Source organism: Leuciscus leuciscus, assembly GCF_965113295.1.
Source record: "Leuciscus leuciscus genome assembly, chromosome: 24".
Lineage (NCBI taxonomy): Eukaryota > Metazoa > Chordata > Actinopteri > Cypriniformes > Leuciscidae > Leuciscus > Leuciscus leuciscus.
The window spans coordinates 6,974,962-6,990,191 of NC_138723.1; the positions used below are offsets into that span (position 1 = coordinate 6,974,962).

Sequence of the window (15,230 nt, forward strand, 5' to 3'; positions counted from 1 at the left end):
GAATTCAATTAGAGAGCTCTCTAAATCAGTTTTTACTAGTAAGAATTACAATTAGAGAGCTCTTTAATGCAATTATTACTTGTAAAAACTGATTTAGAGAGCTCTCTAATTGAATTCTTACTAGTAAGAATGCAATTGCAGAGCTCTTTAATATAATTACAGAGCTCTACAATTGCATTCTTACTAGTAATAATTCAATTAGAGAGCTCTCTAATTGTAGTTTTTACTAGTAATAATTGAATTGTAGAGCTCTCTAATTGAATTGTTACTAGTAAGAATGTAATTGCAGAGCTCTCTAATTCAATTAGATCATAGTAAAAACTGAATTAGAGAGCTCTACAATTCAATTCTTACTAGTAAGAATTACAATTAGAGAGCTCTTTAATGCAATTATTACTAGTAAAAACTTGTATTCATTAGATGCAAAAAAACAAATTACACCCATTTCCTACTTTTCAAAATAAAAGCCCCTTTAGGCGTGGTTAGACATTACTATATTATATAACAAATTGCATTCATATTACTGTTACATTATGATGACTGGGATGTAGCCTAGGAGCCAACATCTTCAACCATGTTTTTAATTGGAAAACATATATGTGCCTGCTGCCTGGTATAACCTGTGTTCTTTCAAAGACGCATGCGCGTCACTTTTGAATGTTTTGTCTCAGGTCACGCGTTTATATCCGGTGCCGCCAACAGAGAACATAAATGGAGGCGTTATCCGTGATTAATGCAGTCAGAAGAAAGATTTTATCTATCAAACGAAATTTTATTCGTGGGAACTGTACGCTTTATGATTTAAGTGTGATCGACTCGTTGCTTAACAATATACAGAGAATAAGCCAAGATGATTTGGAGAAATACAATGATCTCCTTGACAGTCTACGGGTATTACGGACAGCCATCACATCGAGGCATCAGCAAGTCCTTTCCACCACTGCCCCGCTCATACGAACAGGTATGTCTACATCGGTCTACATACACAATCAATATATATATATACACACACTACCGTTCAAAAGTTTGGGGTCAGTAAGATTTTTAATGGTTTTTAAAAAAGAAGACAAAAACTTGACAAACAAATTAGTATCTTCTGCTCAACAAGCCTGCATTTATTTATTGTGAAATATTATGACAATTTAAAATGACTGTTTTCTATTTTAATATATTTTATTAAATGTTTTATTAATTTAATATAATTTATTCCTGTGATCAAAGCTGAATGTTCAGCATCATTACTCCAGTCTTCAGTGTCACATGATCCTTCAGAAATCATTATAATATGAGGATTTGATGCTCAAGAAACATTCATTATTATTATCAATGTTTAACACAGTTGTGTACAATTTTTTGTAAATTTTTTTTGATTAATAGAAAGTTCAAAAGAACAGCATTTATTTAAACTGAAACTTTTGAACGGTAGTGTTTAATGTTACAAAAACTTTAGATTTCAGATAAATGCTGTTCTTTTGAACTTTTTTTTCATCAAAGAATTTTGAAAAAAAATTGTACACAACTGTTTTCAACATTGATAATAATGAGAAATGTTTCTTGAGCATCAAATCCTCATATTAGAATGATTTCTGAAGGATCATGTGACACTGAAGACTGGAGTAATGATGCTGAACATTAGCTATGATCTCAGGAATAAATTACACTTTACTGTATATTCACATAGAAAACAGCTGTTTTAAATTGGAATAATATTTCACAATATTACTGTTTTTGTTTGTATTTTTAATCAAATAAATGCAGCCTTGGTGAGTAGAAGAGACTTCATTTAAAAACATAAAAAATCTTACTGACCCCAAAGATTGTATATCTTTAGATTATGTATTTTTAAATTGTTATATGACATCCATAACATATTCTGGTAAATAAACCTTAAATCTGTATTTAACTATAGTGTTTTGCCACATGTTCAATTCTGTTTTGTGAAGGAATAATTCAGTTTGTTTTGTTGTACTTTATGCAATAGGTTCAAGGGGTAGACCAAGCTTAGACGTGACCAGGGAACAACTGCAGCTGTTGCTTAAACAGGGGTTCAAAGCCAAGGCCATGGCAAGGATGCTTGGATGCTCAACCTCCTACATGTACCACAAACTCCGTGCCCTGGGTATACGAATGAGGGACCGATTTACCCAAATTGATGATGATGATCTAGAGCAGTGTGTACAAAGGCTTCATGGACAGTATCCCAAATCAGGTTATGAGGTACATTTTGTTGGCCTGTACATACCTTTACTTTCTTACAAATTTTTTTTTTGAAAATAAAAAATCTTTGTTTCTAATCAACCATGAACAAGCACTCTGTTTTCACAAGTTTCTGTTTTAAAACAGATGATGCAAGGATACCTGTCAGCTGAGGGGATACATGTACCAAGACAACGTGTGCGTAAAATGCTCAGTAAAATTAACCCAGCAGCAGCAGCTGAACGGTGGAGCTGTGCTGTTGCAAGACGGACATACTTTGTCCCGCTTCCAAACAGTCTTTGGCACATAGATGGGCACATGCGGCTTATAAGGTATTAACTGAAACGTTTTGTCTGTGCACTTAAATCCATTGTACATTCACTTTCTCACTCATACACACATTTTAAACACTCTCACTCTCTTACAGTTGCAAGTTGCAACACACAATCTCTCTCACTCACATTTTGTCGAAACACACTCAGAAACTATATGTTTCTGTCACATATAGTTATGGTCAAAAGTTTGCATACACTTTGCAGAATGTGCAAAATGTTATAATTTAACACAATTAAGTGCTAGAAAAAATTTGCATTTCTCTCTTTTTTTTTTTTTTTTTACTGCCCCAAATAAGCTATTTCACATAACAGTTTGCATGAGTATACATGTTTACATCTGTATACTAGGGCTGCGCAATATATCAAAATGATCTAAATATCGCAAATTTATATATCATGATATGCATATCGCAACAGCTTGCAATAACTGGGGTCATGAACAAAAGAAAGAGAAAATCACTCACTGCTCTTGGCTGAATAACTTTTGTAGCTTTAATAAGAATCAGTATACTACATACTGTATATTTAATTCATACAGTGAAAACTAAGCAGTGTTTTATTTTTACATTTGATTATTCAGTTTCTGTTGTTAAATAACCCTAATGTAGGATAACCTGAAACCCTAAACCCCATGGTTTACACTGATGTTAAAATAACACCTCTTATGCCACAGTAAAACACTGCTGTTCACTTTCAGAAGTTGTAGGGGTGTTTTCTAGTCACAAAAAGAATGTGAAACACGCATGTAGGTTATATCATTTAAAATATATTTTAAAGATAATTTAAGTTATTTTACACACTTTAAGCATTATCGTATCGCATATTGCATTATTTAATGAGTTTATTGCAATTTTCTTCAATATCGTGCAGCCCTACCGTATACTCGAGACAAAATTGCTGGATTTATAAAACCATTCTAAAGTTCACATATACACTTTGATTCTTAATATTCTGTTGTTACCTGGATTTTTCACATTCTTTGATGGGTTAAATAAGGGACTAGTAAACAACTAAGCAGTAAAACTGCCTATAGTACACAAATTCTCCAGGTCCTGCAGATTCATGCATGATTTTGAGATCCAACATTTTACACTGAAGACAATCAAGGGACTTGTTCACAACTATTACAAAATGTGAAAACATTAACTGTTGTTCAAAAAGGGGGTGTAAACAAGTTTTTTGCTAAATTGAATAATTTAATTTATATACACAGATGGGGAATAGTGACACACGGAGGGATCGATGGACACTCTCGAGTCATCACTTACCTAAGAGCAAACCTTGATAACACTGCTTTGACAGTGTTGGCCAGTTTTGTTGGAGCAACATTTCAGTATGGACTTCCATCCAGAGTGAGGTCTGACAGTGGTGGAGAAAACACTCAGGTTGCTTTGCTTATGAATTTGATTTATGGTGATGAACGGAGGAGTCACATCACTGGAAGATCTGTACACAACCAGCGTATCGAAAGGCTCTGGAGAGATGTTTTTACCCAGGTAATTCAATACTTTTACCACCTGTTTTATTCCTTTGAGGATGAGCAAATTCTGGATCCAGACAATGACATACACAGATTTTCTGTACAACAAGTTTACCTGCCAGTCATTCAGGAAAGATTGGACACTTTCAGAGCAGCATGGAACGGTCACAGGCTACGTACTGAATCAAATCGTACACCCAACCAGATATGGATGGAAGGTATGGTTGCGAACCGTCAACAGGACACAACAGCCATTAACAACGTTTTCAGCAGAGACCCATACAATGAAGAACTTGAGACCATGCTGGGGCGATATGGAGTCCAGCTTACTCAGTTGGAAGTTAATCAGGATGCCCTCGAAAGAGCTGTAGTGGTTACTCAACCACAAATTAACTTGCATCACAGACAATGGCAAATACTTAAAGATACACTGATAAGAATTACTGACCTGAAGGAAAAATATATGACTTGCTGCAGAGAAATTTCCAGATTCTTACAAGATTAGGTTAAAAATATGTATAACTAGACCATTCAGCCATCAAGTTAAAACTGTAGAGTGTGTGAGATTTATACAGTACAGTACTATTAGGCCTGTTTATCAAAATGCATTACTTTATTTGTTCACTTGTAGAAATACATTTGAAACTCTTTTTACAATAAAACAAATGCATTGTAGTTCTTCAAAATCATTGCTTTCAGAAAGGTTTTTCAAAACCCCATTTCTGTTCTATAACAGGAAAATAGACATTTTATATACTTCCCCTAACCTGTGAGAACAACAGATAACCAGATTGCGAACAATAGGTCTAGGTGACTGTAAATAAAAAAGCCAGCATAAAGCCATTGTAGTTTTTCAAAATCACTTTTTTCAGAAAGGTTTTTCCAAAACTTCAGCATCGTTTTAAAAAAAAAGAAAAAAATGAAATGCTGTAGTAATTTTAGATATACACTTCTCCTAAACTGCAAGAAATTAACAGAAAACCAATTTAACAATAGGTCTAGAAGCTCCATGTGACTTCAGAAGAAATGTATTAAAGTGACGAACTGATTAAGTAAATTAGTCTCCAAACATCACAATTTGACCCTTTTATGGCACTCTAAAAATGAGTCACGTCATTCTTATGGAATACCAAAGGTTGGAGCCTGCATTATTCCGTCAGTCATGTATGTTTTGAAGTCATCATAACTGTTGTGAAGTGGCAGTCTGAGTATTATTAAACATGTATTGGCCTCAGGATATATTCGTTTGTAGTCTGAAGTTCCATGTAGAAACTGGATTTGGGGAGGTTGAGAAAACCCAAGTGGAGGCACGGTTGATGCTCCTGAAGCAAATTCAAGGACCATCTCCATTGTTAGAGGACTGCATTCTCCTTCTACAAACAAGGTAAACATAAATAATAATTAAAAAAATTGTCCAAAACCATAAAAGGCATTTACATTAATTGGAATAAAATGAATGTAAACTGAAAATTAAAAAATACATAATTTTTATTTTCATATTTTATTTCAGCTAGTTGCCAAGGCAACATTTACTCAAATAAATTGTCTACTTGGATCAGTACTTCAGTTAAAAAAAAACTTTTTTAAAGAAAAACTTAAAAATATGAATAATAAAAACTAATAGTATGTCAATAGCCAGGTTTCCACTGTTTTTCCTGAACACGGAATTCACACCTGACTCGTAACCAGAATGATGCATTACATTTCCAGTGTTTATAATCAAATTGGTGTATTTTCCAAGCTGATAAAATGTAACAAAATGGCTAATGTGGCAAAATGGCTAATGTAATGGCTCATGAAAATTTAGCTTTGCATCACAGAAATAAATTATATTTTAAAAGTATATTCAAATAGAAAACAATTGCTTTAAATTGTACTAATATTTCACAATATTATTGTTTTCTTCTGTATTATTGATCAAACAAATGCAGGCTTGATGAGCATTAGAGACTTCTCAGAAACATCAAAAATAGTGATGTTTCCGAACTTTTGACCAGTACTGTACATGTACATTAAAATAAAATGTATTGCTTATAAAGCAATAAACACAAATATATCATGGCTGGAAAAGGCTCTCAGCCAATGAGGTTCAAGAACCAGAACAAACTGTTTTATAGCGGTCAAAACTTTACTTTGGAAACATTAATATTTTTGAAAGAAGTCTCATATGTTCACCAGCTGCATTTATTTGATCAAAAATAAATAAATAACAAAAATAGTGTGAAATATTACAATTGAAAGTAATGTTTTTCTATTTTTGCACATATTCTAATGTAATGCATACCTTCCACATCTATAAGCCAGTCTCTCCAGAAGCAGATGGTCTGGTTCTCTTGTTGCCGTCTGTTGCTTCCGACTGGTGAAAAACACACTTCAAACAAAGACGACAAATCTTTTGCCTGTAGTGGCTTTTCAAGGTTAATAAAAAGGTCTTCAAAAACACGAGGCTGACTCTTGATTTCCTCAAGCAGACCCAAGGTTTGTAACCCATCCTCAAACCTATAAAACAAGCAGATTAGGGGAAAAATATGGAAGTCACAATATCAATCATTAACCCTTTAAACCAGGAGTGCCCAATCCTGCTCCTAGAGATCTCCCGTCCTGCAAAACTGAGGATATCAATACAGTATATTTAGGTGGATCTGTTGACAAAAATGCAATATCATATACCCGTAAGCGAATAAAACACTGACACAATGATTAACAAGTAACAATAATATTCGCAATAACATCGTTTCACTGAATTATTAAAGGGTTAGTTCACCCAAAAATGAAAATTCTGTCAGTAATTACTCACCCTCATGTTGTTCCAACCGCGTAAGACCTTCGTCCATCTTCGGAACACAAATTAAGATATTTTTTATGAAATCTGAGAGCTGATCACTTCTCCATAGGCTTCTAAGTGATTGAAACTTGCCGGCCCAGAAAAGTTATTAAAGAGATCGTTAATATAGTCCAAGTGACTGCAGTGGCTCAATCTTAAGTTTATCAAGCGACGAGAATACTTTTTGTGTGCAAAAACAAACAAAAATAACGACTTTATTCCACTATTCATTTCATTCTCTCTGGACCTCTAGTTGGTTCGCGTAGTGTTTTTGCGCAGCGCGTCTGTGTTACACGTCACCACGTAGGCTCACTATTGGCCGATGCTGGTCATGTGTGTCATGCGTGATGATGTATAACACAGACGCGCAGCGCAAAAACACTACGAGGCCCAGAGAGAAGGAAATAAATAGTGGAATAAAGTCGTTATTTTTGTTTGTTTTTGCGCACAAAAAGTATTCTCGTCGCTTGGGGTATTGACTTCCATAGTAGGAAAAAAAAAATACTATGGATGTCAATGGGGACCAGCAACTGTTTAATTACCAACCTTCTTTAAAATATTTTCTTTTGTGTTTAGCAGAAGAAAGGAAATCATACAGGTTTGGAACAACTTGAGGGAGAGCAAATGATGACAGAATTTTCATTTTTGGGTGAACTATCCCTTTAAGCCCTCAAGACATTTTTAGAGTTTTCTGAGTCATAACTACACCAAAAAAAACTCCTCTGAGTTCCTCAACATTTGATTTTACAAAGCTACAGTATGTGCGCCTGTGGAGTTTTATGCGTTGTAATTCGTGAGGAATATCTTGTGATCTACGCTATGTATTATGATAATTTAAATTGTGGCAGGGCTCACAAAATCGCTCGCCCGACATCCCAGGGCTATTGTAGCTTTCAGTCGGGCTACCAAATGTATCAATGCCCAGCCCAACGGGCTATTTTAAATAGTGAAATAAGATTTCTTCCTTGATTTGTGTCATTCGGTCTCTTTACTCATTATCTACAGGAAAAATAAGATCACAGATGTTATGATCATGCTGATTTGTCCGAAGCGGAACAAGGTTATATCCGCGGATCAGGCAGACCAAATAAAAAAATATATAATATCGCGTGTGCATGAGAGATAAATCATTTGTGTTGATTTTATTAGACACACTGAACTCTCATTTCACAGATAAAATGTAGCAAACGTGTAATTGTGTAATTGCGTTTTCAAAAAACACGTATCTCTCTCTTCAGGGAAAACAAAATCAAAGATAACATATGCCTAGAGCACCTCCAAGCAGACAGTATATAAAACACAAATAAATAAAACCTACATGAGATATTGCTTAACTTAAAAGTAATAGTTTCATCCCTAGTGCGGAGGTCCCTAACAGTACTAGCATAAAAGTCAGCATGTTAGGGGGTAATCACTTACTGTGCCAAAGCAGCACGAGTACGTCCATCGGTGTAGAAACCCAAGGCCGACTGGACCAAGAGATCTCTTTCTTGCAACGATCTGACAGTTCGAAGTGCTCCCATTATGCTCAGGCTGTCCTCTGCCTCACTTATGGCATTGTTTGCCAGTTCTACGGTCTCTGCCTCCTTTATCTAAAACAAGCAGTTACTAAAACAGCTGACTTTTTGGATGTTTAAAATAGATCCTGTCTGTGAGATTATGGTCTTAATAGATTACCTTGAGTAGTTTTTCTTTGAAGGAGTGGTCTCCAACTTCATCAAAGACAGCAGGTTCTGTTTTTTCCCCACAAAGCTGCAGGAACAGTCGTTTGGAAAAAAAGTGTGGGCCAACACCGCCATGAATGACACACACTGAAATCATCATGCCAATTAATGCATAGAGCCTGGTGTCAAGAGCTGAAAACAAAACACAGATGTGTATATTTTGAGTTAATCAATTAAAAGCTCCCTTTCTGTCAGTAATGTGTCACGTCATGTTAATACTGACATATTGGGTTCTCACTTGGAAGCCCAATCACCACTGAGTAGTAAAGAAATGACCAATAGAATTTGCATGGCAAGCTACTTCCCCAGACATATGGGGGTATACAAGATGGCCGCTTGCATCCACTCAGATCTTTGTTTTGAAGCAGAGTGGTTGCACACAAGGGGGTAATCCAGCACCTGGAAAGCATACCTTCCCTGGGGGCCGCCATTGGCTAACAAGCCATCACCTGCTGTTAGCATTCCACTGACACCCATTCATGTTGGCGTCACTTAAGACAGCGAATAACTTTACATCTGAGGTGTTTAAAAACTCTGTTTATCCATTGTTTATTTCTAAAGAAACACGACAATGTAAAAAAAGGCTCCATTACCTTGTATCTTACGTTATGGCCCCGTAGAAACAGTTTTTGTAAAAATAGGCTAACGATTGCGTCATAACCACGCGACTCTCTGTCGCACAGTAGAGAGATTACCGTATGGACAGGAGGAGAAGCTCGTGCGCAATCAGGGGGACTAGTAGGCAAAATTACAAAATTATTAATCAGAATACTTAGCAAAAGTTGCTCCTGCTCCTAGCTCGTGGACACCTCCTACTCACGATCTCCGTCTCTGCAAGTTTCGGAAGGGAATGATTCAGATTTCTGGAATGAAGACAGACAGGTTGCTCACGTCACATCTATGTCGTCAAGCTCAGTTTGAGTCTGCGCAGTACGCTCAGCCATCAGGAAGTGAGTGCTTCTAATTTGCTTCACTTTTCTCTGTTGAAGTCAATGGGTTCGCTGTGTCCAATTCTTTGACTGTCTATGGTTGCACACAGCGATCGCTCTTCCAGTCACAGTTTGCAATCAAACAAATAATCATATCTCTTGCTGGCCAGGACAGTCTCAGCTCCTCAGCATAGAGCTAATGGAGCAGATGCAGGCTGCCATCTTGTATAATAGTCTGCCATCTAATATACCCATTTGTCTGGGGGAGTAGCTTGCCAAGCAAATTCCACTAGCAATTTCTTTACTACTCAGATGTAAGTAGGCTCCTAAGTGAGACCCTAATATGACAGTATAAACATAAAAAGCTTGTTAAACTTAAAGAGGCACTGCACAGACTGATCAGTGTATGACAAAGTACCACAAGAGCAATTAGAGCAGACAGCTCTGTATAAGTGCCGCTTTAAGTTTAACAAGCCTAATGTCTCCATTCCCTTCATCAGGAAACAAGAGTTACAATTAGGGCTGCATGATATATTTAAGCTTTCATACAGTGATGTGCGTATCCGCAATAGTCACATTACAGGATGTGCGACGTCTAGTACAGACTACAGAGATTGTTTATTTGTATGGACCAATTGCAAAGTCTAACCATCATAACACAGTGGAAGTGTTCTCTTCGGCGTCTATTTGCGCCAGAATGGACATACACACAAATGTCAAAATGCCAATCTCAGAAGGTATCCTTGAAATCGCAGTTGCTTATGTCTTTGTGTGTCAATATTCATCCCAATTGTTCTAGAATTATTAATTCTTTACAAATAGAGCTATTCAAGTCATCTCATGAAGTTCTTATCGCAATATATAAAATCAAAAATAACATATTACAATGTCCACTTTCCAATATCCTACAGCCCTAATAACAATAGTAACAGATGTTTTAGATACTTACCATGTGTATCAAGCGTTAACTGCCTACATTGTTCAGGCCCCTCAAAGATTTTAGCATGCTGTATTGCCTTCATTAATAATCGGAAATATTCCCTGGAAGGACCTCCTTCATCTACAGCCCCCTCAGACACACCCTCCTTGTCAACGAAAATAATATCTAATTTTCCACTTGGGTCAAAACGGCGTCGCTTAAATGCTTGCATGCTTCCATTTAAAATATTTTCTCTGCACACATTTATTTGATTGCTGGTGGGACATCTATTGGAATCCACTTTGCTAACCAGCTTCATTAAAATGGCCTGCAGATTAGCTCTGTAAAGAAAAAAAAGAAAAACATTTCAGCAATGACATAAAATATTGTAGCAATACTACAAAAGCCAATGTCATGAAACGCATACACAGAATCAGTTTCCTCAAATGTTTCAGAGGGAATAGTTAAAGGGGACCAGTTTGGAGGCGTAGGAGACCAGCGAGAACCCGAGATGCCAGGAGATCCAGGAGGTGAAGGTCCAGGAGACCACTGTGCATGCAGGTGTGTATGGGTAGGTGAGGGAATTGATATGTGTAGAGGTGAGAGAGAATGTGAAGGTGAAGGGGCAGAGGTGCGTGGAGGTGAAAGGGCAGACGTGCGTGGAGGTGGAGATGAAGGGGTAGACATGCGTGGAGGTGGAGGTGAAGGTGAAGGTGAAGGGGCAGACGTTCGTGGAGGTGGAGATGAAGGGGTAGACATGCGTGGAGGTGATGGTGAAGGGGCAGACGTTCGTGGAGGTGGAGATGAAGGGGTAGACATGCATGGAGGTGGAGATGAAGGTGAAGGGGCAGATGTGCGTGGAGGTGCAATAGTGTAGGCCATCTGCAACTCTGATGGTACCTGGTGATGGGTAATAGAAGGTAAAGGTTGGTTTACAATACACAAATAAATGACAACATCAAAACAGTTAAGGGGCCATTTTACAGTTTATGATTGGTTTATGCAAGCGTTGACATTTAGAATCAAAGAAAGTGATTATCAGCTGAATCCTATCAGTGGATGTGGATATAGTGGATATAAGAAATGTATAATACAGGCTTTTGCATTCTCAATATTAGTACTTTAGCCTCACAGAATGTTTTAATTTGCTTTTATAGGCATTACCACAGAAAAACTGCTTGCGAGTCCACGTTGAATGCACTTTTTGTGTGTAAAAAGTACACATGATCGCAAGAACTGCTTGTAACTAAAGATTAAGGCTTTTTTATATTGGTTAAAAGAAATGGAAACTGTTGTTGTCATCAAGCCAGCTTCAGTCAAAATGCTTCCCTCATTGCAAACCTGTGCACTTGCTCTAATGTGTAAGACTGCTCTCGCGAGTGCCTTTCACCTTCTTTGACCCAACATCACCCCATTAATAAACATTTGGAACATCGATTTTAGAAGTTTGTAAATTGATTCAAATCGGCAGAAGATAGAAAAACAAGTGATATGTGAATTGATTTTCCCTACAGCAAACCAAATCACAGCACATTCTACATTTTGGATGGAGGGCCTTTCTCGAAACAAGAACTAAACAGGGCATTCAAGCCAGACAGGGGAAAGAGGAGCTGTAATGTAAAATCTGAATAAGAATGTGCTTTTCCAAACCACCAAGTATGAAAACTAGGGGTGGGAGAAAAACAAAACAAAAAAAACAATCTGTTGAGAATTTCAAAATTGATTCTGACCATTGTTTTTTTATATTGTTTCCAATTGCTCACACAAATTCCATGAAATAATCTTTTATAATGTTTGGAAAGCAGAGCTGCCAACTTTCTCAACTCTTTGAGAAAAATTAACGCCTATCTTGTGTACCTAATATTTATCCAAATGAGTCAATATTAAATCAAATCACAAGAATTGAATTGAAATAATATAAAAAAAGCGTAGCTTACCAGAAATTGTACCATGTAAACATTGTAACATATTGTCACTAAACCTAATAAAATTCAGTTTAGTTACTAAAATGTTGTTATGTGTATGTCTTTGTTTACAGTGGTTAAATGTACTTGCATCTCAAAATACATTTATGACGCGAAATTAATGTAAACAGTCAGTCATGTCTTAAGTGATTAAACGGACAGAACTTCCGACTTACCACATCTTCGTATATTTCTAAAGAGATCTGTGCATTAACGCAGCTTATTAGATCTCCCGCTGATTATGTATGTAATGAAATTATTTTGAGTTGGTAATCTTAGAAACAGTAGATAAAGAATAATTTTGGAATCTGATCGTGACTCCCAGAATCGCATTGTGAGGAGGCTAAAGATTCCCACCCCTAATGGAAACATATTCTAGTACACCCCAAAATCAAGACTTTGTAAAAGGGCATAATAGAACCACTTTAAACAGGCAGCATGCTACATTTGTTCAATCAATGATAAAGACACTGCAAATAAAAAATAAAGATAAAAACACCAAACACTGTACCTCTTCCTCAACTGCGGGAGTCCATAGAATATAGAGAGTTGAGAAACCCATTATGTTATGGTCCTCGATTGATCCTGACAGGACATTACTGTGAATCGGAATGCCAGATGTGGCTTCTCTTATGCTAAAATGTTCAGTGGATGAGTCTTCTTGCCCCACAAAATCAAACAACGTCTGGGGGAAAATAAATTTAAATAGAAAGAAAAAAAGAAACATTACCATGAAATCAAAATGGATAGTTCTTTTTTTTTAATGGAATGCTATTGTTTTATTTAAAATGCTAATTTGAATATATGCAATCAAAAACAGTAATATTTCCAACCCTGCTACAACTTTTTAATAAATGGATGGGTGCTGAGGATTGAACAGTATCAAGCAGGTTGTGAGAAGGACAGGCAGATCAACCAGATCTAGAATTAGAATTCTTCTAGAAATGTGCTGAAATCAGTAGTTTTATTTAATTTCAATGTCAGATTGGTGAATTTGGCCTAAAGATGACAAGTTTGCAGGGATGTTTAAGTACCATAAACAAAACATCATACTATGACAGATTACCTGAATTGATTCTGACATCATAAATTTTCTGGTTTTCATAATTCCATTTGGGAATTTAAAGCGAAGAGGCACACCATCAGAAGGCTCTGGGAACAATACCATCCTCTGTCGTCTTTCGTCAATTGCCTTTAACAAATCAATTATTATATTTGAAAGCTTTAAGAATTAAAGTTTAAGACTGAATTACAAAGTTTAAGGAAACAGTTACCTTTAGGCGTCTTTCTTCCAGGGCCTGTAAATGTTGCTGTCTCATCTCCTAATGTAGGAAATTTAGTTGATAATGCGTTCTTTTAAATTAATTTATTTGAATGTACCATGTAAAAGCATACCTTTTCTCTGTCTGCCAATAATGATGCGTTGTATTCACGATCCTGTTGCTCGCACATAGCCCTACGTTCCTCAATGGTCTAAAAATAAAAATAAATTCAGTGTAGAAAGGAGTACTTCATTTTTAAAGTAATTAACTCATGTTTATCCAAAATTAGCTTGTCAACTGCTTATTAATCAGAAATAAACTTATTTTAGTTACCTCAGTGATGCATGCATGTCTTGTTTCTTCAATTTGTTCTGAAGATGCAATGTCATCAGATCCCAATTCCTAAGAAACATTGCCAATATTGGACCGTTCATAGGAGCAAATCACATGTTAGAGACTACAGTACCAACACAACTTGCTTGACATACCTGATATACCTCAGCCAAAGGTATGATATACAGTCTACTTTTACCAATGGCTACCTTCAGCTCCCTAACAGAGGCAACTTGAACTTTTTGGAGTTTCTTGCATCTGCCTGCCCTGGCCAACTCAAAGCCTACCAAATTTAGGCTTACTTGTGGGTAACTCTGGCAAATGTATTGATTGAACTCAGATAGACTCCAATTTAAATTAACTTTGGAGAACTGATTTTGCTGCGTTTCATGAAGCGGCCTCCCTATTGAAAAAAAAAAACATTAATGAAAAAGACTGCACTTCCTGAGGCTAAACCACCCACTAGCCAACCCTCTTGAATTCATAAATACTGGCAGTTTAGGAGTATGTCTGAGGCAACATTAAATTGGTCATTTAAAAGTCACATTATTAAAAAGTAACTTAAAAGCTACAGCTCAAATATTATACATAAATATGTAAAGGTAAACAGATCGCTCCAGACTGCTACAAAACCATACAACAAGCAAGTAGTAATTATTAAAGTTTAGTTACCTAATCCATTTTGTGATTGTTGAGCACGTTCACTGGCTGAAGGTAGCCTGGAGATGTTAGGTCCTGGAAGCAGAAAAATACTCACATGCCATGTCGGCCTCACCCTTCTTCCAGCGGGCTGACCTACACAACATAAAAAGTAACCACAATCAAATTTCATTACACCACCATGAATAATTTTAATAAAGCACACAACCATACAGTATCTTGAATTCAAAATTAAACTTAAGTAGCAACCAGACTGCCCCCACCCTGGACATGCAAGTTATCTGGACATATCCTAGACTGCAAAACTTCTGTCATCTCTCATCTCATTCAATCACATATGCACCTGTCTTCATCAACCTTGAATCTGCAAATGTAACGGAGGCCAGCTAGTAGTCGCTGTGCGAATAAACCTCACTCCTCTGATGAGCTCTCTAATTGAATTGAAGAGATTTATCACATCCTTTATTAAAATGGTTAATTATAAAATACATTGTTGTTTGAATGCAAAGAGATTGACACACGCAAACATAAAATAAGTTTTATTATATCTTTTTATTTTTATATTATATTTTCCAGGACTCAAAGACACTTTACAATGAACAGT

General features: G+C 36.4%; 2 protein-coding genes across 2 annotated transcripts; one reads left to right on the forward strand and one right to left on the reverse strand.

Moving 5' to 3' along the window:
- The first annotated feature begins 703 nt into the window (after window positions 1-703).
- On the forward strand, window positions 704-4,540 carry LOC309489913 (uncharacterized protein). The gene is made up of 4 exons (XM_082158864.1): window positions 704-961; window positions 1,982-2,217; window positions 2,344-2,528; window positions 3,745-4,540. The coding sequence occupies exons 1-4, from the start codon at window positions 712-714 to the stop codon at window positions 4,514-4,516; spliced, it is 1,443 nt and encodes a 480-aa protein (XP_082014990.1). The 5' UTR covers window positions 704-711; the 3' UTR covers window positions 4,517-4,540.
- Window positions 4,541-4,601: 61 nt separating this feature from the next.
- On the reverse strand, window positions 4,602-14,756 carry LOC309489107 (G2/M phase-specific E3 ubiquitin-protein ligase-like). The gene is made up of 13 exons (XM_082157663.1): window positions 14,639-14,756; window positions 14,122-14,369; window positions 13,967-14,035; window positions 13,767-13,844; window positions 13,646-13,693; window positions 13,438-13,563; window positions 12,883-13,056; window positions 10,835-11,307; window positions 10,438-10,748; window positions 8,513-8,691; window positions 8,255-8,427; window positions 6,296-6,510; window positions 4,602-5,384 (listed from the first exon to the last, which is right to left on the reverse strand). The coding sequence occupies exons 4-13, from the start codon at window positions 13,821-13,823 to the stop codon at window positions 5,131-5,133; spliced, it is 2,010 nt and encodes a 669-aa protein (XP_082013789.1). The 5' UTR covers window positions 13,824-13,844; window positions 13,967-14,035; window positions 14,122-14,369; window positions 14,639-14,756; the 3' UTR covers window positions 4,602-5,130.
- Window positions 14,757-15,230: the final 474 nt, after the last annotated feature.